Source organism: Podarcis muralis, chromosome 4, assembly GCF_964188315.1.
Source record: "Podarcis muralis chromosome 4, rPodMur119.hap1.1, whole genome shotgun sequence".
NCBI classification, from domain to species: domain Eukaryota; kingdom Metazoa; phylum Chordata; class Lepidosauria; order Squamata; family Lacertidae; genus Podarcis; species Podarcis muralis.
The window spans coordinates 41,334,729-41,361,682 of NC_135658.1; the positions used below are offsets into that span (position 1 = coordinate 41,334,729).

At 39.2% G+C, this 26,954-nt stretch overlaps 1 protein-coding gene across 3 annotated transcripts in view; it reads left to right on the forward strand.

Annotated features, from left to right (window-relative positions):
* The window catches only part of CRYBG3 (crystallin beta-gamma domain containing 3), a 64,579-nt gene that overhangs the window by 29,806 nt on the left and 7,819 nt on the right, over window positions 1–26,954 (forward strand). Inside the window, exons 4-18 of one of the 3 annotated variants that reach the window (XR_013392560.1) lie at window positions 578–5,396; window positions 7,524–7,571; window positions 8,088–8,197; window positions 10,963–11,107; window positions 11,810–11,943; window positions 13,896–14,010; window positions 14,993–15,028; window positions 15,850–15,983; window positions 17,530–17,656; window positions 18,892–19,034; window positions 19,621–19,747; window positions 20,470–20,502; window positions 21,596–21,705; window positions 22,156–22,302; window positions 26,343–26,482. Coding sequence is in view for 2 of the 3 variants with exons in the window: in XM_028726800.2 (XP_028582633.2) it covers window positions 578–5,396; window positions 7,524–7,571; window positions 8,088–8,197; window positions 10,963–11,107; window positions 11,810–11,943; window positions 13,896–14,010; window positions 14,993–15,028; window positions 15,850–15,983; window positions 17,530–17,656; window positions 18,892–19,034; window positions 19,621–19,747; window positions 20,470–20,502; window positions 21,596–21,705; window positions 22,156–22,282; window positions 26,343–26,482 (6,348 nt within the window). In the remaining variant the exon portion in view is untranslated. The remainder of the gene's footprint in view (window positions 1–577; window positions 5,397–7,523; window positions 7,572–8,087; window positions 8,198–10,962; window positions 11,108–11,809; window positions 11,944–13,895; window positions 14,011–14,992; window positions 15,029–15,849; window positions 15,984–17,529; window positions 17,657–18,891; window positions 19,035–19,620; window positions 19,748–20,469; window positions 20,503–21,595; window positions 21,706–22,155; window positions 22,303–26,342; window positions 26,483–26,954) is intronic. The other 2 variants (XM_028726800.2, XM_028726802.2) reach the window with 2 other exon arrangements.

Here is a 26,954-nt window from a genome sequence, read left to right on the forward strand (position 1 = left end):
AGCATATATGTATGTGTGAATCAGTCCTGAGTTAAAGAAACAGGCCTTACTTACAGATACACAGCCATCATATACTTTTAATTAAAATTTTCAGCGGATCATAAATGCACATGAACACAACAGACTGTATCTGACATTTGACCAAGTCCAAGTATTCCACTTATCTCCAGGAGGAAAGACTCAGAACTGTATCTGAGCTCTAATGGTAGACCATGGTAGACCATTACTTTAAATCGCTACATGAATCGGGTGGGGAACCTGAGGCCCTCCAAGTGTTATTGGACTCCAGCTCCCATCAGCCCCAGCCAGTATGGCCAATAGTCAGGAATGTTGGAGGTTGTAGTCCAACTTCCAGAGAGCCACAGGTGCCCCAGCCCTGACAAGCAATTAAGGTAACATGAACATGATCCAGCAAGACTCTTCTAAAGTAGAAACATTGCTTTAGATTTTTGAAATCAAAGAAACCAGTGCCTATTGTGCTAATCTCTCTGTGTCTGTTTAAAATTTCATTTTATATAGCTGAGTATCCCTAGGAGCTTTTGCTAATGTTCCAATAATGATATTTCTTCTGTTCCAGGAAAACAGAATGTGAACTGGGTGCACCTGCAGTTACTTATGCAACATATCGAGGTTCTGCAAGAATTAAGCAATTGCTTAAGAAACAAGCGGAATTGGAGCAAGAAAAACAAACCTCAACCAGCATTAATAGCACTACAGCCAAAAACAAAGTAAACAGGACTGTAAGCCTTCCGGACTCAGAAACTACTACAACAAAGACAGAATCTTCGTTGAAAACGAACTCGGGACCTAAGACTAACAATGACACGAAGGATTCACAAGCAATCGTATTTTTGGCAGAAATGGATTTGGGGGGAAATTCTCTGGATGTCTTGGGCAATTGTGAGCACAAAGAACTGAAGAACAAAATTACCTCGTTGACAGAAATGGAAACAATCAAAAATTGCATTGAGGAACTCGTTTCTGTGAAACATACAGCAGTTTCCAGCACACCAGAACTTAATAGGAACCTTCTGTTGGAGCCAACACTGTTGCAAAAGAAAGCCAATTTCAGTTGCCAGAATAAAGATGCTGTTAGTATGAGTTCAGAAAATAGCAGATTGCTTGAAAATAGGGAGGAGGTGTTAGGGGAAATACAAATGGAGATTCAGTCAATCAATGCTACCACTGTTGGCTTTCAAAAAGGAATGCAGTTTTGTGCTTTTTCTAACACAGAAACAAAAGAGACAATGCAAGAGGAGTTTTTTTCGCACCCCAAAGTAGACTTAGGTGATAATGAGCAACAGTTGCTAGAAAACAAAGGTCCCTGCAATAGTTGGACAGAGGATCAATTCAAACTAAAAGCAGAGAACCAAACATTGCATTTGAATAGTATTATAGGTAGGGGACAGGCAGCTAGCAGGGTAGAAAGTGAAACTGAAGAATCACACCAAAAAGTGACAGAGCAGAAAGAGAAAAACATGCAGATCATTTCACCAGATGGACACTTACCTCTCCACGAACAAAAAGTTGGAGAAGAATTGCAGTTGGTGTTGCAGGATACAAATTGCAAAAAAGGTGATATATTAGCAGGAGTCAGTATGCTTGCTTCAGTCCAATCCAAAGAAATGGTTCAAAATGTAGATATATTTGGCAAAAGCGATCTAAAGTGTGAAGAGGCCACTGAGCCCATGGTACTTACAGATATACAAAACAATCATAACTTCCCCATGACGTCTGAGAATGAAACTAATAATTTTACCAATGATAATTTGTATGTGCCTATGACACAATTTGACCATGTTAGAATGACAGGTGCTTCTCCTAACGCAACTGAGGTAAACCATGCCAACACATCTTTGTTAGCTGCTGAATATGAAAATGTGGTGTCTCGGGTGGCATCAGCTGCCTTAGAAACAGGTGATACCAGCACTGAGGAGGCTGTGGACACTATGGATGGTGCCCCTCTTATCCTTGAGACTAAAGATGACAACTGCCATATTTCTGAGAGAGTTGAGGATGAAACTCTGATTGAAACATTGACTGGTTTAGATAGTCCTCTTCATCTCGCTGAAGACAAAACCAAGCCCATCAAATTAGAGAACTCAGAACTTAAAAGCAACACAGGCACTACTACAGCGGCCAAACCTATTCCATCACTTCTTAAAACTGCAGAAGTTGTGATGTCTGCACAAAAAAATGATCCATTAGTTGATGAAATAAAAAATCAAACTGAAGCAAAAATGGCTTATGAAACTAAAGAGGACATCACAATAGGTCTACCTCCTGCCTCTTCTTCTAAAGAGACATGCTTCCCCGAGATCTCTCCTCCTGTTGTGAAATCAGAAGAAAATAGTTATTTATCATTTCCTTCTTCTCCGTTACGTGTCTTGGTCGGTAACTCTTTCATCTCTGGAGATAGCAAAATCATTTTGGACGATGTGTCTAAACCTGTCCTTAATTCTGAAGATCACAGTTTGTTGGGGGCTTTGTGTTCTTTGGCTGATAAACAGGATTGCACTAACCAGTCTCTAAGTGATTCTGCAGGGACTATCAATGGTAAAATATGTTGTTCTGCCTCTACATGTGAAAATAACCAAGTTATCTCAAAGTCAGAGGACTATGGACCTGGGAGCCTTCTTATTGCTGCTGAATCTGGGTGTGCAGGTCAAGTTCCTGGTACTTTTTTGGAATCTGAAAGCATTCCTGAAACTAAGATTACCTTTGACACTGCTGAAATTGCTGATAGTAGAAGTGAGATTTTACTGCGCTCTGAAGAAATGAAGGATATGTCTGCCTCTTGCTTGGTAGACTCTAGATCTAACCTGGCAAAAGAGGATCTTCCTGTTTCTACATTTGAAAATTTATATACTTTCAAGCCTGTGTCACCCATTACATGCTTTAAAGATAGCTCAAAGCTTAGTTCTCCTGCCTGTGAAACATCAGATTTTCTTTTAGACAAGAATCATACTCTTCCTATTGAGTCTGAAGAAAAGAAGGGCAAGGTTTCACCTAAATATAAACCAAATAGTCTACACTCTAAATCAGTGTCAGAAACAGAGTACCCAGTCCCATTCTTGTCCCCAGTTGCTTGCGATGTGGAAGCTATAGAACCTGTAAAGATAGTACTAGGAATGTCTTTCACTACACAGCAGAAAAAAGAGGAGCAAAGAACTTCAGGCCAGCTAAATCTTCATTACCTTGCTGCTGCAGCTGCTAATTCAAACACCTTTGAAATGGGTGATCAAGCAATTACAACTTTGTTTACAGAATCAAGAAGCCAGTTTTCCGAGGAAGCACTGAATGATGTTGAAACAGGAAGGCAAGTACAAATTAAATCCCAAGACTTAACTGTTTTGCTCAAAAAGGCTGATGAAATAGTTGATGCAGTTCTGCGTTTAGCCATAGAAGAAATAAGATCAAAGCAAGCAGCTGGCGTCTGCCAGACTAATGACATTAAGGACAATTTATTAGGACTCAGCCTTCAAAAAGATCAGAAAAATAGAAAAATGCTGTCAGAATCAAAAGAAATGCAGTCAAGGAATTCATCATTAAAGCATTTTAATGAGGCTTGTATCAGAAAGCTTTCTGAAGTTAAAGCAAAAGACACACTTGGCACAAATATTAAAGATGAAAAAATACCATTTGACATTACAGATAAAATTGACCTACATAGTTCAATAGCACTAAAAGCAAAAGAAATAATTGATGATGTTATTAATGCAGCCATACGAAAAGTGACATATAATCAGCATGAGGACCATCTGAGCAATGGCATTTTTCAAAATTCAGCCCTTAAGTCCAACACTGAAGTATCAAAGAAGCTTACTACTGATACTGAATTAACAGCTAAACTTCCCAAAATAATTGAAGAACCTTTAAATTTAAGTCCAATATATGGAACTTCAGTATGCAATATAATCAGTGAAGGTAAAGTAGCAAACTCCTCAGCATCTTTGTATAGTAATATGAAAGACGACCACAAAGAAATAACAGGTGGAGAACAGAAAAATGAAAATGACTGGTCTGATCCCACAGCTACAATAGAATGCAGCCCTCCTATAGTCAATGGCAAAAACAGTAAACATGTCAATTGTACTATGTGCATGACAGATGCCGGTGAGGAAACAAAGTGGACAATTGATGATGAATCTGAATATTCCTCATATTCAATAAATGAAGATACTGTAATGGATGAAGTGCATTTGCCACCATTTGGACCTTTAGATTCACTTGGAAATAATGTAGGGAAGAATCTGCCTGAATATGTTTTTAAAGAGGGTGACTCTGCAGAAGTTGTAAGAGAGGAACCATGTGAAAAATATTATGAAATAGAAAGTGAAAAGGTCTGTGGTAAAATGACGAAAGCTTACCCAGTGCCTCAGAATGTTTGTCAGTTTGGTACCCAGTTCAGTATGTCTGAACGGCCTGTAATGAACAGCTCAGCAAAGATTGGCTTGAACTCAGATTTTTCCTTTAAGGAAGAAGCAGTCGTTGAGACAGGTTTAACAGTGCTCAAGGAATATTATCTGGATGTTGATGATGATTGTGGAAATGGAGAGAAATCCCCCAAGTTATTTGCTTCTTCACCACCAGAAGAGTTGGACAGCAGTTCTTTCACCATTTTGTATGAAGGTGCTCTTCAAGGTGATAGCTATTTCTTTTCAACAGAAGAACCAGATCATCCCTTATCATCCCCTCCTGACCAATCCCTGGATAATAATCAACATTTTCTTATGTGTAAAACTGTAAAAGGCAAACTTGAGTCTGTCCACCCTTGTGAACAAAGTAACCAATTAAACAATCTTTCTTCAGAAGCATTTGTGACAGTGGAAGCAAAGCGATTCAGTGTTTACCCTTTCTCTTTGTCTCCTATATATGAAGATGACAGTTCTCAAGAGGACTTGCTGTCCGCTGATGGCTCACCAGAAGGTGATCCTATTGAAAGAGCCAACCAATCCTTGTCAGTCTTATCACTTCTTCAGTCAGTGTCTGAACGGTTAAGATCTAGCAGCCAGTGTAATGACGAAGAGGAAGAGAATATTTGTGAAGAAAACAAACCAGAGGATGAAAAAGAAGCATATCTTTCCAGTCAGGGGCCAAACAGCTTGTGCACAGCAGTCCCAGAAAACATTCATGAGAGGAGATACTCACATTTTCTTTCTAAGGAGGCACTTAACGCAGAAGAGACCTTATCTTTAAGTTCAATGCCTTCAGCTCAGCTTTTACAAAAATCTGATCGTGACATACGTTCTTCTTCAAAGAGTATATACTATGAAAGTCTGCAGAGTTCAAGAACTTATTCCAGCGAGAAGGGAACTCGATTTAGGGGTGTTTTGGTGCCAAAGGACCAGCAGCCTGAAAGTAGTGGCTTGCAAAAACCAGCAGCTTTTCAAGTGGTAAGGTGCTTTTCATTAATTTTATTTGTGTAACGAAACTATTAAATGAGCATAATGGGGTGGGGTTGTAGGTGTACATACACACATACATTTAGAGTATCCTATTTCATGTCTTTGTGTGAGCGTGTTCAGTTTTAATTGTGCCAGATATTTCAGTTTTGGTTTTGTTACTAACACAGTTATTATTGAGGTTATGCTCACGTAATAATTAAGCTGAGGCAATAGGCATAAACACCAATCTTTGGGATAAACACATTGTGGAGAGAGAGAATTTCTTATATTCATGGGCTATTGTCTGGGGGCAGTTTACAGACATAGTGTGGAAAATTACATTCTTTCAGTTCACCCAGTGTAGAGGGGAATCACAGTACACTAGCCAGGTGAAAAGAAAGATGATGAATTTCATTTAGCAGAAATGCCTGTTCTTCTCCAGCAAGGTGAGGTAGGGTGAGGGAAGGAAACTTCATGCATGAATCTTAAAATAAGGGTAAGAATATATTGGCAGGTATGTTTATGCTTCCATGTGTGCTGCACCAAAGACGATGAGGACCCCTCATCTTCTATTGAATAATATGAGGGGAGTGTTTTGCATTAACATAAACAGCCACACAGGTCAGGAATCATAGACTTACTAATGTTTAATCAACATTAGCTCCAGACACCTTTATGACCATTTTTAATGATGTCTCAAAAGTTCATTCTTTCTTAGGGCATCACCCATGTTTGTGCTGAAAGCTTTACGATCAGGTTTTTATTTGATATACCAATCTTGTATTTTAAAACACTTGTAATAAGTTTCCACACTAGCTTGTCAGCACTGATTTTCACCACTAATGAAAAATATTACTATTTAATTTAACAGAAAATGCAAAGACAGTTGCCCCACATCCACCAACTGGGTACTAGCGGTTGGACTTGATGACCCTTGTAACACATGGGTATCCAGTGCAGATGTTTTAGCAGAGCGTTCGCACAGCATCGATTATTTGCCCTCTTCAGCAGTGTGTCTGCTTTATTGTGCAGTAGCTGTAGCATCTGGACCAGAGCACATTGCACTATCAAGGCAATCAGTGATTACAGTGGCTGGGCTATTCTGTATTCCAAATACAGGCATAGCTGGCATACCGTATAAACCTGTTAAAAGGCACTCTAATCTACAGAGGATACTTTTGCCTCTAAGGACAAAGCTGTACTCTAAGCTATGTACCTGCTCCTTCAGAGTGAGTGCAACCCCATATGGAACTGGCAGTTGGCGTATCTTACAAACATAGGAGCCACCTACCCACAGAGGCTTTACCTTCCCAGGAGTCAAACTCATCCAGTCTAATCTTGCATTCTTCCACTGCCTAGCACAGCCACACACCTGATTCAGATGCTGTGGAGAAATAGATCTGTGTGTCATCCATAGATGTAACCCCATAGAGCAAGTCCAAGGGGGCCAAGGAACATGTTCCTAAATCTACTCTCTGGAGTTGATTGCAGTTATGAATAGAACAAATGTAACAGAGTGCCTCTGATACCTATCCAGGAGGATACAGTGGTCAATACAGTGGTATCTCTGGTTACGAACTTAATTTGTTCCAGAGGTCTGTTCTTAAGCTGAAACCATTCTTATCCTGAGGCGCACTTTCGCTAATGGCGCCTCCTGCTCACATCCTGGGGCAAAGTTCGCAACCAGGAGCAACTACTTCCAGGTTAGCGGAGCTCGTAACCCGAAGCTTGCATAACCAGAAGCGTTCGTAACCAGAGGTAACACTGTAGTATCAAAAGCCACTGAGAGTAAGAGCAACAGGGTCACACTCCCCCTGACCCTCTCTCAATAAACGTAATCCTTGAGTCAGCCAAGGGCGATTAACTTCTAAAACCAGGCCTGAGCCCAATTGACGTGGATCCAGATAATCAGTGTCATCTAGGACCACTTGCAGTTGCTCTGCCACTGTCCTCTGCACTACCTAACCCTGAAAAAGGGTATTTGTAACTGGCCAGTAGTTATTACACACCATTAGAGTCCCACAGCATTTGGAAGCCATGAGGATGGCTATCTCTACCTTAAAGGTATACTGCTTAAAATATCTATTGTTGGTTCATTATAGCACTTAAATAATTATTTCCTCATTTCACTTTCAGTGTCCTGTTGACAGGGAAGGACTCAAATGCAATCAAAGACCAGGAAAAGTGAGTGTGACCTTTTCACCGTATAAGCAAGTATGAGATATTGACTGTTTTGCCATGTACATTTGAGTGAAGCAGTGAAAAGTAGGTAGGTAGGTAGGTAGGTAGGTAGGTAGGTAGGTAGGTAGACAGACAGATTCTGCATTTTCCTTGGATGTAATTAAGATGATTGTCGGCTAGATTCTACTTTTTCCTTGAATGTAGTTGTTGGCTAGAGCAAACAACGAATAAAAACTTTGATTAGTTAATTTAATATGAAAAGTATGATCCAACTTTCACTGATTTTGCTCTATTTAAACCAGTGATAATATACTAGTGTAAATGATTTGTGGATGACCCGTTCGATTTTTTGATTTGGTTTAGACTGCAGTCCTATATACTTTGAAGCAAGTCCCATGAAGTAAACATGACAAAGACCTTAAAGCCTTTATAAAACTAAACACAACAAGCAGAATATTTGTTATATATGGGAAACTGAATTTGCTAGTGTTTCCTTAACACCATCGCATGTCATTTCAGATGGTTATTTGTGATGTTCACGGCAACACAATTGAAATTTACCATGATGTGGTAGATGCTACAGCCTGGGTGTTTTCAAAAGAAGCACTGATCAGAGTTGTCAGAGGATGGTAAGGAACATGCACTTTATGGGTGAAGTGGCTGTTATTTATGTACCTGATTTTAGTGAAGATAAATCAGGTTCCCTAAGTATGCAAATGTTAACATATATTGTAGTTAATTGTCATCCTATGATGAAATTAATATTTTAATGAACACTTGCTGTTTTTCCATTGTTTGAATAATTACAGTTTTGTGGATTTGATAGAGAAATAAATAAAAATACAAATTTATCAGTTCAGGGATAGCCAACCTGTGGCCCTCCATATATTGTTGATTTCCAGCTCCCACACACCAGCCACAGGCCTATAGTCAGGGATAATGGGAGTTACAGTCCAGCAATATTTGGAGGGCCGCAAGTTTCCCTAATTTAAGGGAATGTTCAGTTTTGAATGCTCAGTTTTTGAAAAATGTTAATCTGAAAGTAAAAAATATGTCATATCTGAACTGTATAAAATACTGTTATATTTCTATTGCAAAGAAGATAAAGTAAACAAGTGTATGCTAAGTTATAGAACATCATATTTGAGGCATGTGAATATATTCAGGAATTTTGAAAAAAAATAGTAGTGGGTTCACGTGCAGGAAAATGGTTTAAGGTACAGTAGACGCTCGGGTTGCGAACGTGATCTGTGTGGGAGGCATGTTCACAACCCACAGCGCCGAGTCTGTGCATGCACGGGTCACAATTTGGTGCTCATGCGCAAAGTGCGATTTAGCGCTTCTGCGCATGTGCCAAAACCCGGAAGTAACCCGTTCCAGTACTTCCAGGTTCAGCGTGGTGCACAACCCAAAAACGTGCAACCTGAAGTGTCTATAACCTGAGGTATGACTGTATCAAGGTACACCTTTAAAACATAATAAAAGAAATAGTATACTGAATAACAAGTGTTGGAAGTGTCATAAAGAAGTGTATATTTATTTCCATTTTTGATGATTTTGTAAGTTTACTACGCAATAGAAATGATTACTTGTAAGAGACCCATATTGGTTCCTCTATTTTTATTTTTACTTTTACTAAAAAATGTTTGTCTGGCTCCACCCACTGCAGGGATGTGGGTTCTGAAAGCTTTCCACAGACGTAATGTGGCCCACAGTCTGAAAAAAGTTCCTAACCCATCTTACATGATTATAGCTACAAGACTATATCATCCTAAGCTTTGGAAAACAGTATCTGTTCTTAATATTGCTGAATATGAAGCTGAATTGTATTGATACACATAATGATGAAATTAACCAAGTACATTAGACTAAAAAATCAACAACACAAACAACATTTTTATTGGCTTATGCCAAAGTAAGGCATATATTCCAAAGTTATAAATCATATAAATATTCTTTAAAAGGTATAAACTATAAAAGAATGGCGATAGCTCAGTGATAAGAGTACATGCTTTGCATGCAAGAAGTTCCAGATTAAATCCTAGGAATACCCTGTCTGTAACCCTGGGTTGCTGCTGCCAATGAACAATACTCTGTGAATAATAATACTTAGTAAATAATATTGAATTAGAAAGACAAGTGGTCCAATTCAATATTAGGCAACTTCCTGTGTTCTTTCCATTTGTAAAACTGAATTTGTGATACTGAATGTGTTATTTTATACCAGCAATGAAATTGAAATTGAAAAAAGAAAGACATACTTGTATGATTCCTTTACATAGCATCATTGCATTGAGAGTTCTTAGTGGAGTTGTTAAAAAATAGAGCATTAAATGCTTCCCCATATTATCACTTTGTTAAACAGTAGTTGTTTCGGGACTGGGGAGGATCCACATCTTCCCCTAAAGTAGTGTTTGTTTGGTAAAGAAAGCTCCTGGAAAAAATGTGACTTGGAGTGCTACATGAAACTCATGAGCATTATGGAAACATCTCGGATATTTCCTGTGGCATCAGTAGTGACAAGCAGTCCCACTCCAGGGCCGTGCACCATTTGGAAACTTTTAATGTTGAATGTTTCCCCTGCATTTTATCAGACTTTGGAGACTGTGTCTGTTTATAGATGTCCACCCCTCATGATGACAAGCACTTTGCTAATGTATATTACTTGCAAACCATGTTATAAATAGTTTGTACCATCTCCAGAAGGATTTCTAATTGCACAAATTTCAGATGTCAATTTATAAAGCTCAGTTTATAAAGTCAGTAGTGGTTGGCAGGACTTTGCTCACCTACCTCCCCAACAGAGTGTTGCTGCTGGATCCTGAGAGGGGGAGAGGGAAGTCGCAGGGATGCAATGCATGGTTCCTGCCAGTGCATCTACACTGCACAGAGCTTCCCCGTCTCACTCTTCCCCCTCTCAGGAACTGGCAGACACATTCAGCGTTGGGGAGGCTGGTGAGTCACCCTGCTCTGCCTGTGCCACCCTGCTGACCATTGTTGTTCTGTGTGTGTATGTGTTTCAGCATACAGTCATACCTTGGTTTTTCAACAGCTTAGTTATTGAACGTTTTGGCTCCCGAACGCCGCAAACCGAGAAGTGACTGTTTGCGAACTATTTTTGGAAGTCGAATGTCCGACAGGGCTTCTGCGGCTTCTGATTGGATGCAGGAGCTTCCTGCAGCCAATCAGAAGCCACGCTTTGGTTTCCGAATGTTTTGGAAGTCGAACAGACTTCCGGAATGGATTCTGTTCGACTTCCAAGGTACAACTGTATATGGTAAAGAAATAATACAATTTGTAATAAAATTAACCATGGCTTCTTACTAGTATTGGTGCTATGTTAGCTACCTCGCGGTAGCATGTTTACAGTGTTGTGCTTATTTTATTAATATAGCTGGATTATGTATGAGAAACCAGGATTCCTGGGTGAGAAATATGTTCTAGAAGAAGGAGAGGAGATGCTGCATGATCTATTGAATCCTCACAGTAAAAAACATCAAAAGAACTTCAGAGTTGGTTCAATCAGACAAGTAGTGAAGGTGAGTGCTCATTGTGAGAAACAGATTCTACTGGCAATGACAGTAGAGTCCATTTCACTCCTCTCTGCTCCTGTCCACCACTATCTGTTAATTCCTTTATTTTGGTTTAGTTCACATCCACACCATGCGCTTAAAGTCATGGCTTTCCACCAAAGAATACTGGGGAATGTAGTTTGTTTTAAGGAGGGTGATAGTTGTTAGGAGACTCCCCACAGAGCAACAGGTCCCAGCACCCTTGACAAAAGTACAGTTCCCAGAATTCTTTGGGGGAAGCCATGACTTTGGGGGAAGCATGTTCTGAATGTATGGTGCAGATGGCATCCCTTTTAGAGAAGACCCAGAACTTCAGATACCTTTCTCAATCTTTCTTAATGCTGCACCTCAGACTTCCCTTTCCATATTGCCCATGTTAGGCATCTGCTAATGCAGTTGCTTTCATGAAAGTTTGTATTTTATAGTGCTTATTCTCATCACAGTCATATCCAACAGCTCTTTAAAAAATAACCTGGATGTAGCTCAGGGCACTGAAGCAACAATGGTGGCCCACCATTGTCAGTACTCCTCTCTGCTGTGTACCATTCTTAACCTCCTGTTTGAAGCCCTTTTCATGGAACCATGTTTTATGGGATGTAAATAAATACAGTCAAGGGATGCACAGCTCATACAGTCATGTTTGTTTTTGTTATCTGATGTGTTCTGCAGGATTGCAGTGTTCCTGAGATTGAGCTTTACCCACAAGATAGCACAGATCATGCTCCTGTCTGCATCCAGAGTGCAGTTGCTAATTTAGAAGAACTGGAAGTCAAACCACATACTCTTTTTGTGAAAGCAGGAGTGTGAGTGCAGGTTCCATTATATATACATCAGTTTGTGAACCTATAAAAACATGTAAAATGTCAGCAATCAACAGTTGCTGGCTGTTTGTAAGGCGAAACGAAGAAACAAAATAATGGGGTGTTTCAGAAAGCAGCAGTAATTTCCAATTTATAGCATAGGTTATTATTTTGCTTATATTCTCTAGGGGAAAAAACCCTCATAAATTTAGATTACATTTTAATTTAACAGGGGCTTGCACCCAAACAGGCATTGTCCTGTTTTTAAAATAACTGCTTTTCTAAAGACAATTTCTGTTGCCATCAGTGTAAAATAAACAGATTTGGCTTAAATTAATTCTGTTTGCTAAAATTTTCCTGTATTCAGTACAACTATGGCTGCACCAAATCTTCATATAGAATACAATGTGCCACAATATTCAACTAAGCACTCCAAAGTGTTCTTCCCATCAATTCTTTGCATTTGGTTTTTTTTTAACCTAGTCATTGCCCCTCTTGACAGCTGCCACTGCATCATTTTTCTTTTACAATGAACATTTTCTGGGAGGAATCACTTTTCCAGCACATATCCACATATCCAATTGGAATTAGCACCACTATTATTTTACAAAGTCAGTTCAGAATGAAGGCAGTGGGTTTGGGGAAGGAGGAAGTGCTGCGGAAACATTTGTCTCTATTGGCGGCCTGCCTCCAAATCACTGAAAGAGGGCATATTTGCAACTTTCAGCTCAGCCTTAAATACAACTGCCGTGTTGTCTAAAGCCATTGCTTTCATTATTATTTTTAATATGCTATTTTGTAAATGCTATTGCTTTATTATTGTTACCGTTAAAAGTAGCACAAATAAAATCTGCCTTGGAATCTTTAGAAGGGGACAACTGGCCTTTGGATTTCGTCAAAATTCTCTGTTCTCTTTTTCAGCTATTTGAATTTCTGTGTCAGCACTTCAAGCCATAAAGTAGCCTAACTATACACAGAATCATGGGACTAATACAGTGGTACCTCGGTTTTCAAACGTAATCTGTTCTGGAAGATCATTCGAGTTCCGAAATGTTAAAAACCGAAAACTCAAAACAGAAGCCTCAAAACGGAAATCTTAATACAGAAAACTCAAAACAGAAGCTGCACTTCCTGTTTGACTTCCAAGGTGCATTTGAAAACCGAAGCATTTATTTCCAGGTTTTCAGCGTTCAAGTTCCGAAACTTTTGTCCATGGAGACGTTCGAATACAGAGGTACCACTGTATATTTCTAAATGGTCAACTATTTACAGCAATTATGCTGTTGAGTGGGTTCCACATGGAGAGGAGACAATTAAAAGGCAATATGATAGCCATCTTAAAATATATGAAGGGCTATCACATAAATGATGGAGGAGCTTTGTTTTCTGTTGCTGCAGAAGATCGGACCTGAAGCAATGGGTTCAACTAGTAAGAAAAATCATTCATACTAAGCAATTAGGATGGGAAATCCTGATGGTATGAGCAGTTTGACCACAGAACAGACTGTTCCAGGAAGAGGTGGACTCTTCTTCATTAGAGGTTTTTAAGCAGAGGCTGGATGGGAACCCTTATGGGATTCTGTACTAGTGAACTTCCTGCATTGGAAGGGAGTTAGACTGGATGGCATTTAGAGCCCCTTCCAGCTCTCTCATTATGTAATTATTTTCTGATGCTAGTAGTCAAAACAGAGCATTGGGCATTATCCAATGTTTTTAGGGGCAATACACCTCCTGAATACTGAATTAAGCAACAGGACGAGTGTTGTTTTCCTTCATGGTTTTCTTATGGGCTTCCCAGAGGCATCTGACTAGCCATTGCTGGAGACAGAATGCTGGGCTAGATAATTCTGCTGGATCAGATCAAAGGTTCATTTTTATTAATTAAACTGCACATGAATCAGCACTGTTGATTACTTTAATTGGGTTAATCAGCCACTTTCTCCTCACTCTAATAGATGGCTTGCCTATTCAGACATTAATTACAAAGGAGAGGTGATGGTTTTGGAAGAAAACCACAGCCCATGTGAAATTTCAGCAGCTGATGTAAAATCTCTTCATCCGTTGAAAATGGTGAGGCAGTAGTAGTTTTTCAACCGATTATACACCAATCCATCCACTTCTGCAACAATCGTGCATCTAAATCAGAATCTATTCCATGTCTGAGCACCCACATTGACTGAGATCAGCCAGGACACAGATCTGATTCAGTACACCATCTTCTGAGTCTTGAAATAAGCAAGAATTAGCCTTTTGGTTAATAATTTCTCTAGATTAGATTTGACATAAGGCATTTTGTTTGCCTGGTGCTCCTAAAATGATCAGAACTAGATGAGAATAGACTCATAAAGTATTTATTCAGATTAATCATTTTAAAAGAAAATAAGATTCTAGTACCTAGTAGTTACTGCAAAGATCTGCACTATAAAGGATCATAATAGCCTATGTTTGCCTTTATTGGATGTGATGATAGGTGGAGTTGGATATAATCTGTTCTTAACATTCCCATTAAGTTTCCAGAAATGAAATTGCTGTTGTATGAATGAAATTAGATACGTATAAAGTTGGTTTTGGATTCATAGAAATCTAACTCTTTATATGCCCTATGAACATTTTTGCCACTGTCAGCAGCCATCTCCCCTCAAAACCTGCCAAAGATAGGAGTCCCTTTTGCAGGAAGTAAAGATGTTCAGGCCATGTGAATACTGTCTTTCTTCATATCCGCATGTTGAAGAATTCCTAATTCTTCTGGAACAATCAAGCACTCATAAACGTGTTTCATATTTTGGAATCAATATTTAGTGCCCTTTTAAAAGGCATGTTGATGATATCAACAGTGAGAGGAATAAAAAAGGTTTTATCCACTCTGAGCATGGAGAAGCTCTAATCAATATTCTTTTGTTTGTTTATATAAAGGGATTATATACCATCCTTCAGCAAATTTTGAGGGCGGTTTGCAATAGCACTTACTCATATTTGCATAGAGCTAATGGAACTGAAACATGCATTTGGATTTTACATACCTGATCATTTGTTATTTTGTTTTACACTATAGGGTGGCCTGAAGGTTCAGATGCCTACAAACATTAAGGTAAGTATGGATCCTGGCAACAGTAAACTAATCTGTTTTTAAAGGCCTTCAAGATCATAGAATCCTAGAACGTAAGGGATGATACTTATGACTAAACTTTGCTATTCCCTTCTTAAAACTATGGGGTTGAATCTAGAGGTGCTCTCCCATTCCACTCAGGATGGAAGTTGGTACCTTCCTGATCTTTACTGAAAAGAACTCCCAACTAGGAATGGCTGAATCTGCCAATTTTGATTTCTCTCAGTCTTAAGTACAATTCTCTGCTTTTCCACATCCTTTTTTTTTAAAGTCCACCAGCATTTTGGGATGGTGACAGATGTGACAGTGAGCTAGCAGAGGCTCCCAGTTGAGAGAGGTTCAGGGAGATGATTTTTGCCATTTTCTTCCTTTCCCTCTGCAGTTCCTGCACCATCTCCCACCCGATTCTAGAGGGGCCCAAAATTTCATAAAGCACAGGAAGCAACCAAGGGAAGGGGGGTGGGGTGGCAAAAAGTGTATTCCTCCAGTATGCACAAAATTCTGTTCTTGAGAACTCTGGATGAAAGCCATAGAGTTGGAACAGATCACTAATCATTCAGTTTGATCCCTGGCCCAGCTATTCATACACAAGTTCAACTCAGATTAATTCATGCCACTTCAGATTATTGTGTTCCATAACGGAACACATACAGAGCAGATGTACCACAATTAAGGTACCTGGGGTGAAAAAAGCATCAAATGATTGAAACTGGATAAGTAAGGATAATTTCATAGACTATACAGAACATAGACCTGGATATCAGAAATGTATTTTAAAGGATTGACTATTTCACATTCTGCAGATGATAATATATGAGACCCCATACTTTGGAGGATGGCATAAAGAGCTTTCTGAAAATACTGATTGTTTTCCAAACCTTTTTGAAAATGCTGATGATTTTCAGGGAATTGGATCAATACGTGTCATTGGTGGAATGTAAGTACAATTTCGTTTCCTTTTTAAAATTTCCTTGCAAAGGTTCTCTGTGGCCTACCTGAGGCTCAAAAGTCCCTCATATGATCTGTTATACTGCAAGCATAAAGGTAAAGGTAAAGGTACCCCTGCCCGTACGGGCCAGTCTTGTCAGACTCTAGGGTTGTGCGCTCATCTCACTTAAGAGGCTGGGAGCCAGCGCTGTCCGAAGACATTTCCGGGTCACGTGGCCAGCGTGACGAAGCTGCTCTGGCGAGCCAGCACCAGCGCAGCACACGGAAACGCCGTTTACCTTCCCGCTATAAAGCGGTACCTATTTATCTACTTGCACTTAAGGGTGCTTTCGAACTGCTAGGTGGGCAGGAGCTGGGACCGAAAGACGGGAGCTCACCCCGCCGCGGGGATTCGAACCTCCGACCATACGATCGGCCAGTCCTAGGCGCTGAGGTTTTACCCACAGCGCCACCTGCGAGCATAGGAAGTCCCAACTCACCTAATTAACCCTGTGCCCTGAAACCCATCACAGTAAACATTAACAAATTCATTTTCCACTGAAATTGATGTCACCACCCATTTCTATTTACTTTGTCGTGTGTCATTTTATTTAGAACATTTGGTGAACTATCTTTTAAAAAATTACAATCCATAGATGTTTACAACCATGTTTACATTAAAACTGTTTAACTTTATAAATAAGAGTATGATTAAAACAGTGGATAATAAACCATTTGGTACCTCAACATAACAAGAGTTATGCACCTGGGTAAATAAAAAATGTAGACGACCTCACTGGGGAGAGCGTTCCAGAGATGGATTACCACAGCCAAAAAAGCTCTTTCCACAATTATCATCTAACTCACTTCAGCTCAGAAAGCAGGGGAACCTCAAGAAGCATCTCTGATGGGATTTTAGTGGCAGGCCTTTAGGTCCTCAAGGACCAAGTAATATAGTGCTTTATAGTAAGCACCAGCACTTTCAAATTGTGATTGGAAATGGCTCAGTAGCCCCTGACCTGTCCACTGGCAAACATTGAATCCCACCCTTAGTATTAGAAGTACAACATATGCCATTCATGAATGCATGGGAACAAGCAATCTGGCATGTGATATTTATGTACAAAGTAGTAAGTATGGAATGGTAAAGTAAATATGAAAAAAATGCATCAAAAGGTTGGTATAAATTAATTGAATATTAGAATGTAAAACTTAGTATAAAATACAAGGAAAGTGGTTTTAGAAGTAACATAAGCAGAAATTGATGAATGAAAACTGACATATTTCTTGTTATAATAATGATTTTCCTTTTCTTTTTACCTGGATACCCTCTGATATTGTTTAAGCAGGAGCTTTTTGTTACATTATGCACTTTGCATACCAATGTTATTTCTCAGAATTTTTATTTTTTTTAAGAAAAAGCTGAAGCCACTATATCTGTTGGGAACATGGTATTTTGTATGTATGGATATCAAAGTTGAATACTTAATGACTGTTGATATATTTGTAGCTCATTTATAACTATTATACCGATTTTTTCCTTGTGCGTTTTGCAGATGGGTAGCCTATGAGAAGGAACGATACAAAGGTCATCAATACTTGTTAGAGGAAGGAGAATTTGAAGACTGGAAATCTTGGGGTGGAGTGAGCAGCGTCCTGCTGTCTTTCAGATTTTTGCAAGCTGTAAGTACTTCTTCTGGTCCTCAAGACTATTTCCTTCTTCAGCTCACCCCCACTCACCCCCTTTCATTGGCATTGTAGATGAAGGCATACAGATGAATACATACAGATACATTATTTTTATAGTTGAATGGGCTTTTGTGCTCGGGAGGGTTGGTTGTGATAATTAAAGTTATTTAAGTGATAATTATTTATTCTAGAGTAAATCTCCCACATCCCTTGTAGAAAATATGTTTCCATTTAACAGTTCTGCAAGTATCTTAACTATAGATTTTTCTGAGACCCAACAGTTACTAAAATGATTTGGGGTGTAATTGTATTCTCATATCTATTCCTCCAACATGAGAGAAAGGTCTAATGTGAGAGAGTTGTTTGTGTTCTACATAACTCTTTTTGGAGACAGTTTGACATACCAATTATTCTTGCAAAGCATGAAAATAGACAAGTTCCTAGGCTGAACCTGACTCTGATGTTTGAGTTAAGCACCTGTGTGGCAGGGTTGTTGATAACAGTTCTTTTTCTGTAATGCTAAGTGAGGCTGCAAATCCCACCATCACTCATTTGGACCTAGATCCGTAACATCTAGTGTACAACTGGCAGGTAAGCAGCTCTGGAATGGTGCCATAATTTTTCTTTTCTAACCACAGTCTTGAAATTGTGACTGCTGAATTCAAGCAAAGGGAGAGGGATAATAAAGTTCATTGGTCTCTAGCAGGATCAAAATTGTTGTAAATATTCAAACACTCATCTTTCACATACTGTATAACTGATTTCATTTAAGAACAAGGCAAACTTGCAATCGGCTGCAGAACTTTTACATAAAGACTGTGTCAAAGAATGTTAGCGATGTCAAAGAAAAACCAAACACAAGCTGTATGTTAAGAAACAGCACTGTTAACATTTCATTGCTCAGGAACAATAATTGCATTTACTACTATTTACCCTGCTTAGGGAAATACATGTTAGCTTTGGATAGGGCCATTGTGATGATGAACAGAAAGATATGGAGATAGAACTTGTTCCAAGGAAATTCCGCAGGTCAAGAGTTGTGTGGCAACTGTCCAAATAACCTGATGAAAGATTCTTCTTTCTTTCAAAACAAAGTCAGCTCTAAATGTATATGTAATATCTGAAGAATACTGCTGGTTCATTATTAAATAACAGCTTTATGTTGTTTAAAGAAGGGGGAAGGAGGATGTTGTATCTAATGCTCCCTAATTCTTGGTTTGAAATTCCAGGACTTCATGGAGTCTGCAATAACGCTTTTTGAATCGGATGAGGAAAATGGCAAGTCGTTGGACATTGCCAATCAAGAAGTTCCTGATTTGGAAATGGCTGGATTTGGCTCACTCACAAGATCAGTTAATGTGAAGAGTGGAGCGTAAGTTCTGTTTCAAATCTTTGTGCAGTAAGAAATAATTAACTTGCTTGCATTCCAAATCTTTCTTTTTTTCCTCTTCATTTAGTTATCATTCTCTGCTTAACCTATAAAGTTACCCATAAGTGATATCAATGGCTACTAGCCACAATGCCTATGTTTTGCCTCCACTATATGCCAGTTACTGGGAGAATGTTGCTATGCTCAGGTCCTGCTTCCAGGCTTCCCTTATCTGACTGGCCACTGTGAAAACAGGATGCTGAACTACATGGGCCACTGGCCTGATCCAACAAACTCTTCTTCCGTTCTTGTGATATATAGAAAGAACTTTTTGGCTTCACCCATAATTAAAATCGGCTAATAGAAATGATGTCTTTTCCTTTGGCTTTATAGGCTTAACTGGGGAAAACTGTCTAGTGTCAGATAACATTGAACCACAACTCATAAATTTTAAATGCTTGTTTTAAATTCATATTTGATGAACAAATGAATGGACATTTCTTTTAGAGCAGTATATGAATTACTAGTATATCTGAGTAGCTGTCTCATGAATTTGAGCCTCAGAAATTCTCTTGTTTGTTACATCTAGGTGGGTTGCCTATCAGCAGAAGCACTTCTGTGGAGAACAATATATATTGGAGAAAGGAAAATATAAAAGTTTTTTTGACTGGGGAGGATCTAGTGAAACTATTATGTCAATTCGTCCAATTAAGTTGGTGAGTTATCACATTTGGTGGGAAATGGTGTATCATTCGCTAAAAATACTTTATTGTAATAATCCATAAACCAATGAGACAAATATTTTCATGCTCTTGTATAACTATGTAATAGTCCATTCCATCTACCACACACAGAACTCATACTTCCTGTGGTTTTGAAATTTATTTTCAATTTTCCTATCATACTTTGATTTTTGTTGTTGTTGCAGATCGTTCTGAGGTGGAATCAAATTTAAGTAGTGTCAAGATGTGCTATCATGAGGATATTTTTAAGGGAAGAATAGTTTGTTTGGGCCAAAGGTCTTAATAAAATTTATGTTTCCTTCCCCCCAAAAGTGTGCAGTCAATCCATAAGTTGTGTTTGTGTGGGGGGGATTCAGTGTGCATACTCAACGGCAAAGGCATATAAAGCCAACCTTGTGGTAAAATCTTCTGCTACTGACTTATAGAAAATCCGTATTTTATTGGACACACACACACAGTTTGAATAAGAAGCTTTCCCAAGTTCCTGCAGCTTATCTCCTTACAGAGGAGGAAATCAGAACAGAATATGCCATGTACATATTAAGCGTATCTATGAATCCCATTTCATTTTTGCTAAGTATGCAAGTAGAAAATGAAGTTGAGCCTCCATGATGAATCAACAGTTTCTCAATAATATACTCATATACTCAATGATATACTCATATTTCTATTTTATATATTTATGCTTTTTATAGGAGCCACTAGGAAATCATGAACCCAAACACTGGGTAAGTTCTTGTGAAATCACAATTATTAGCACCATTAGTTTTGTGGGATATTGGGGTTAGATCAAGATTTACCCTTTTGTGAATGGAAGTTGCCCTCCGGAGGAAGCAGGTGTGGCTTTGAAGCCCCCCAGCACCACCTCCCGTGTATTCTGAGATAGTTCCCCTCCCACTGAGAGCAGTTTTTCAGTAGTTAAGCTAAATAGACTGTTTCAAAGGAAGGAAACTCATATTTAAATATTACATACACATACACACACAAAATAGTGAGTTAAAACTAAACATGAATGGTAATTCCTAATATAAAACTAATCCTGGGTTTATTTTTGCAAGCAATTTCCTCTTTCTTCTTTTTACTGGAGAGAACTCAACTATTGTCCACTATTTTTTAAATCCCTGGGAAAGCACAACCAGCTGGTTGATTTTCCAGTTTCTCTTGCTCTTTTGCCCCTAAGGGTTGGTGCCAAGATTTTTTTATTATATTTTTTGCATCCTTACCAACTTAAGCAAGTTACATGCTTACATCCAAAACTGCTGTGTTGTCTTGCTCTCTAGCAAGCTTACATAATGTTTTTCAGTTCTACCAATGAGTCCATTCTCAGTTGACTAGCATTTCCTAGTCTACCCTACTGGAGCACATCCTCTGATGGAAGCCTACCACATTTTGTCAACTTCCAGGCCTAACTGGATGGTGTATACTTTTGCTGCCCATTAGGCAGTGTACTAGAAAACTTCACTTTCTACCAAAATCTTGATTTAGGCTGCTTAACCTTAATTGCATTTAATTGGGAAAAATTATATTGCATACTGCGCAGCTGTATTCCATAAATACGAACATTGCTAATAGTTTTCATACAGGCAACTGTTGTATCAACAAGTACATACTTGTTATCAGCAATCTTAGCAGAAATATCAGATCAGTTACAAATCAGTCATAATGCTATAGGGAAAATAACATGTTTTCTTTTTAAACTTTTTCTTTTTAAAACTTCAGAATGATAAAACACTGCTTCTCTGTGACAACTACTTATCGTAATATATACATTTGTTTTCTAGTTTATACATTTATGTGTTGAAAAAAATTTTTTTTTCATAGCTTAAAGCTTTCAGCGGCACACATTTCAAGGGATCGTGTATAGATGTTACAAGAGAAGTTGCTGGTTTTGCATCATTCACACCTTGTTCTTTTAAAGTTCTTCGGGGATGGTGAGTTGATCTATTCACAATTTTTAAAGCAGCTTGGAAAACAATTTCAATCTATTTACACCTTAAAAGTGAGAGAATTTTCGAGGCAGTTTACAAAAAAAATATGATGATAATGCTCTAATTATAATATTTGCTTATAAACTGCCTTGAAAATTATCTCTCTTTTAAGCTGTTAACTTTTCAGTAAGGGCATTATATAGTTGCCAAAGCTTACAGTCGGATTTGTGCCATGCTTAGAAATAGGCCCCTAATTTCATGACTGCTAGTATCAAACTTATGTTGTATGCATTTATTTTCTGTTTATATACCACCAAACTTTTTGTTTAGCTGTAAGTCCCTAGAATGAAATCAGTGCGTGTTGACAGATTTTTCTTCTGTTGATACTTTATTTGGAGAAAAACATAATAACCTATTACGACAGCTGACCTTTTCTTGGATTTATCCTTCTAGTTGGTTACTGCATTACCAGGGGGAAACTGCTGAAGATCAGTGTGTGCTGGAAGAAGACCTCTACCCTGACCTTACTTCCTGTGGTTGTCCAGCAGCTGCAGTCAAGTCCCTTAAGCCTCTTGAATATGTAAGATCTGTATTTAAAAGGTCTGTTTCATAGCCAGCCATGCTCCTGGGAAGCCTATTAAATTCTCTCTAATTCATATTCAGGGAAAATAGCATCTTGCAGAGAAACTGAAGAGTGCATATGCGCACAGATATTAGAGAGAAAACTTACTGAATAGTACTTTGTTTGGTGCGGTGGCAAGGGGATCCTTTTTTAAGGGCAAAGACTAGTGCACAGGTGGGCATTGTTTGTGGTGAGTCCTACCAGGCCTCCTGCATTGTGCTGACAATGGTCCTGTCCCAGTTTCATGTCTCTGTCAGAAGAAAGTGGTAATATGGGTAATTGACAGCGGTTTCCCCTTTAATTTTAATTACATGCCTACTGCATGTTCAGGTGGCTCAGTTGTCTTTCATTTGGAGCAGTAGCAGCAGTGCAGACAGGAAGCAACCATCTAATGAAATATTTGTTTGGATTTAAACAAATGATCTCCAACCTATAATTTGTGCCAGTGTAATTTGTTGAAAGGTTGCCAGGTCCCCCGTCCCCCCCGATTTCTGACAGAAAAAAAGTTCTACAGCTTACCAAGCAATCCATAATAGCAAGAACAGGATTAGCATATGATACAGCAATAGCTACACTGGTGTGGTGCTGCAAGATTCTTGTGACTGACACCATAATCCTAATTCATGTCTAATCAGTCAATCCTACTGAATTCAGTGGGGCTTACTCTTCGGTCATTGGGGTTAGGAGCGCAGCCTTGCTTAATGGGAAAATGATGACAATTGGTGACAAATGCAAAGTGAGTAGCAGCAAATATATACCAGGTTTATTATTTCCCTGCCATAATCACAGGCAATGATATATGTTACCTGACTCAAGCAGTTTCTAAACCTTCAGGTTAGGGCATAACTGAAGTTTTTACAGGTTAAGTTGCCCGTAGTATGTATAAATTGCCTCAAGTAGACTAACTTTAGTACCATATGTATTGCTAATCTTAATAGCTCTTTGTTGCACTAAGAACAAACTGGGAAACCGGTCCCCTTTGTGTTCAGCATTGTACTAGATTAGTTTTACTGTCCCTGAGTGTTTAAAAAAATGTTTTGAAATAGCTTTATAGCTTTCACCAATGAATAGGCTAATTCTTCTCATCTTATCGCCTGCCTATTCATGATTGTCCCTTCTCTTTGAGAGAGAGGAGGAGGAGGACGAGGAGAATGATAACATTTAAAGAATCAGCCTCTCATTTGGTCCATTCCTTCTGTGCTTCTGGTGTGCAACTATATTGTCTTTTGGCTGTTTTGCAATGTCATTTGGCCCTTATTAAATTCATACTGCTAGAATCCAGCTAATTTGAAATTTGTTGAAATTCGTTAAAATTTTAAGAGCGACTAGCATTGTTAAACCATTGTGTTGTGTCCTCAAGGGACTCTGTGGCAGGAAATTGTGACCTTTGTACAAGGAGGAACTTCCCCTGGTTTCACTTACAAACAACATGCAGTTTAGCAGTATCATGCACTTGCTGTTCTAGAAAGCTTCTTTTAGTAACAATGTTAGATGTTGATCTGAGCACTCAAGAATGCAGTAATGGGTGGACATTATTTACTTCTGTGCACAATTGTTTTGAGCCTGTATTTCATACATTGCTTATTTTTGTGTTGTGCTTGTTTTTAATTGCCGAAATGGCTTCTTTGCACGTGTCTACTGCAAAAGTACTTCATTTTGGCTAGAGAAAACAAAAATGGTTCTTAAGCATCTTAGTCCATGCCCAGTTCAGCTGAAGTATTTTAGGCAATTAGGTATCCTCCAATGTAACTGGAATGTAGTTTACATTTTTTATGGCATTGCTGACATAGAAGACATTTTAAGAGTACAGTGAGTGGTACCTTGGAAGTTGAACAGAATCCATTCCAGAAGTCCGTTCAACTTCCAAAATGTTCAGAAACCAAGACATAGCTTCCAATCAGAAGCCGCGTCAGATGTTCAGGTTCCAAAGAATGTTCTAAAACTGGAACAATCACTTCCGGTTTTCGATTGTCCGAGAGCCAGAACTTGACTCCCAAGGCATTTGAAAACCAAGGTATGACTGTAATGTTGCTCATCCCATATGAAGAGTCCAGTTGGAGCAGTCCGAAGGTTTCTCTAGTACAGCATCCTTTTCCCACAGTGGCCAAGAGAAGCCCATAACCAGGGCATAAGTCCAATAGTCCTCTCCCATTCATGAGCCCTAGCAACTAGTATTCAGAAGTATACTTAGCCCATCCCTGATGGCTGTTTGTTTATTTTATGAAGTGCTGATTAATTATCAGTACAACCAGCTTTTATTTGGTTTGTGTTGCCAACAGAATCTAAGGTCACTTCACTTTTTTTGGTTGTTTTAGTTGGATTTTTATTTTATTTTAAATCTGACTAGCATTGAAAGTAAACACAAAATGATATAACAAAAGATATGATATTAAGCTTGCATATTCATAATTACTAGAAGCTGCCACATTAACAACTGTTGATATAGCTCTGACATTTTCTCAGTCCTTAATATAGTTGCACTGGGGAAAAATAAAAGCGATACTTTGAGGAAGACTGTATGGTCCAACTCTATAATTCTTTGATTCTATGAAAGTCTGTCATGTAGGTCAGAGTTAAATAGAATGTTATCTGTGGAACTGTCACCTGAGCAGAAAATAATGGCCAGAGCTGCTCTTGTGCCTTTGGCAGAAGTGTAATGAGCAGGGATTAGCAGGAGAAGCTTTTCATGGGATAGAAATGATTGTTGTTGTTGTTGTTTAGTCGTTTAGTCGTGTCCGACTCTTTGTGACCCTATGGCCCAGAGCACACCAGGCACTCCTGTCTTCCACTGTCTCCCGCAGTTTGGTCAGACTCATGTTGGTAGCTTTGAAAACACTGTCCATCCATCTTGTCCTCTGTCGTCCCCTTCTCCTTGTGCCCTCAATCTTTCCCAACATCAGAGTCTTTTCCAGGGAGTCTTCTCTTCTCATGAGGTGACCAAAGTATTGGAGCCTCAGATTCAGAATCTGTCCTTCGAGTGAGCACTCAGGGCTGGTACCTCCTAATGAGTGCTAATCAATTAGGAGCTGAAAGTGCAGAAACAATGGCCAGTTTAAAAATTGCTAACCCTAATTGTTTGGCAATTCCACTCATGATGTTCAGTGGGGGTTACTCCTAGGTAGGTGTGCCTAGGACTGTTCCACAATCTCTGTTGTTGCTGACAATGTTGTTGTTGTTCATCCAAGCTTACCAACAATTTTGAAAACTGTTCTGATCCTCTAGGCCAGGCTTCCTCAACCTCAGCCCTCCAGCTGTTTTTGGCCTACATCTCCCATGATCCCTAGCTAGCAGGACCAGTGGTCAGGGATGATGGGAATTCTAGTCTCAAAACATCTGGAGGGCCAAAGTTGAGGAGGCCTTCTCTAGGCTGTGCCATTGTTTGGCTATCTTCTACTTTCAGATTTTTCAAATCCTTTTTCTCTGCTAGCCTTGAAATGATCTAGCAATCATGGACACAGTTTGAATAAGTTGAAGATGTTCATGTTTTGAGCTCTAGTGGGGGTTCAGGGCTCTGCCACTATGGAATTCCTGTGTTCATGTAAACCATGGGGTGGGTGGAATCTACCCCTGGCAGTAGACAGCATATCCCCCCCCAAAACCCCCCAATGTTTCAGAGGCCAGGGAAGGGATAGAACTGGACCAACCAAGGATGTGCTGTATCCTAAGCTTGCCCAGCTTCTGGCAGGAAGCCAGATCTGGGCTTCTCTGCTGTACTAGTCTGGACCTGGCATAGCAGAAAGGTGGTTTCCCTACCTGCCCCCTCCCCCACCTTAGGCCCAGGCCATCATGACTTATGGGGCCCCAAATGCAGTTGTTCTGCCACTCTATTAAGCCTTGCTGCTGGCTTCTAACAGTTTGCAATGTTCCTTAACTTGATTTGTTCAGAAGCCAAATGTGCAGTGATACCTGTCCCTGGAGGGAGTTGTCACCTTGCAAATAGACACACTAGCGAAGTGGGGAACTACCTTCACAGCGACATTTGCTGTGCAGATGTTACCAGCTTTTCTCTTTTCTGTAGGTTTTTGCCGAGCCTTTGATCAGCCTTTTCGCTTTGGAGAATTGCGAAGGCAGAGAGCTGCACTTGCAAGAAGCAGCCAGTTCAATTCTGAATAAGGATCTTCATTTTCTTACCCAGTCTGTGTGGGTGAAAAGTGGACTGTAAGTATCACTTTATTCTACAGAGTCGAAGTCCTAACATTGCACAAGCAGGATGGCACTGTTGAGCGTCATCTAGTATTTCCATAAGAAGGAACTGCATGGAATTCTGCATTGATCCAAGTGCTTTTTGGGGATACACACACAGTAAATGTGGATATATGTATACTTCAAGTAGTGAAATGTTTAGTCTTGCAGCACTTTATTTTGTAATGGCAGAAGTGAAGATCAGAGGAATTATTTGCTAACATGTTTCAAGCAGGACAGAACAAGCAAAAAATGCAAGAATAAGTGGCTGTCTTAGATAAAAGCATTTAACTTGCAAAACAGGAAACACACAGCCAGCTTTCTTTTAGAATAGGTAGAGGAGGAGAAAAATGAAAACCTGCTATATAATAAATTTCAGGTTTCCAACAACTATGATGCAATGTCTGTTGCAAAATAAACGTTGCTCTTTAAACAACATAAGGCAGTA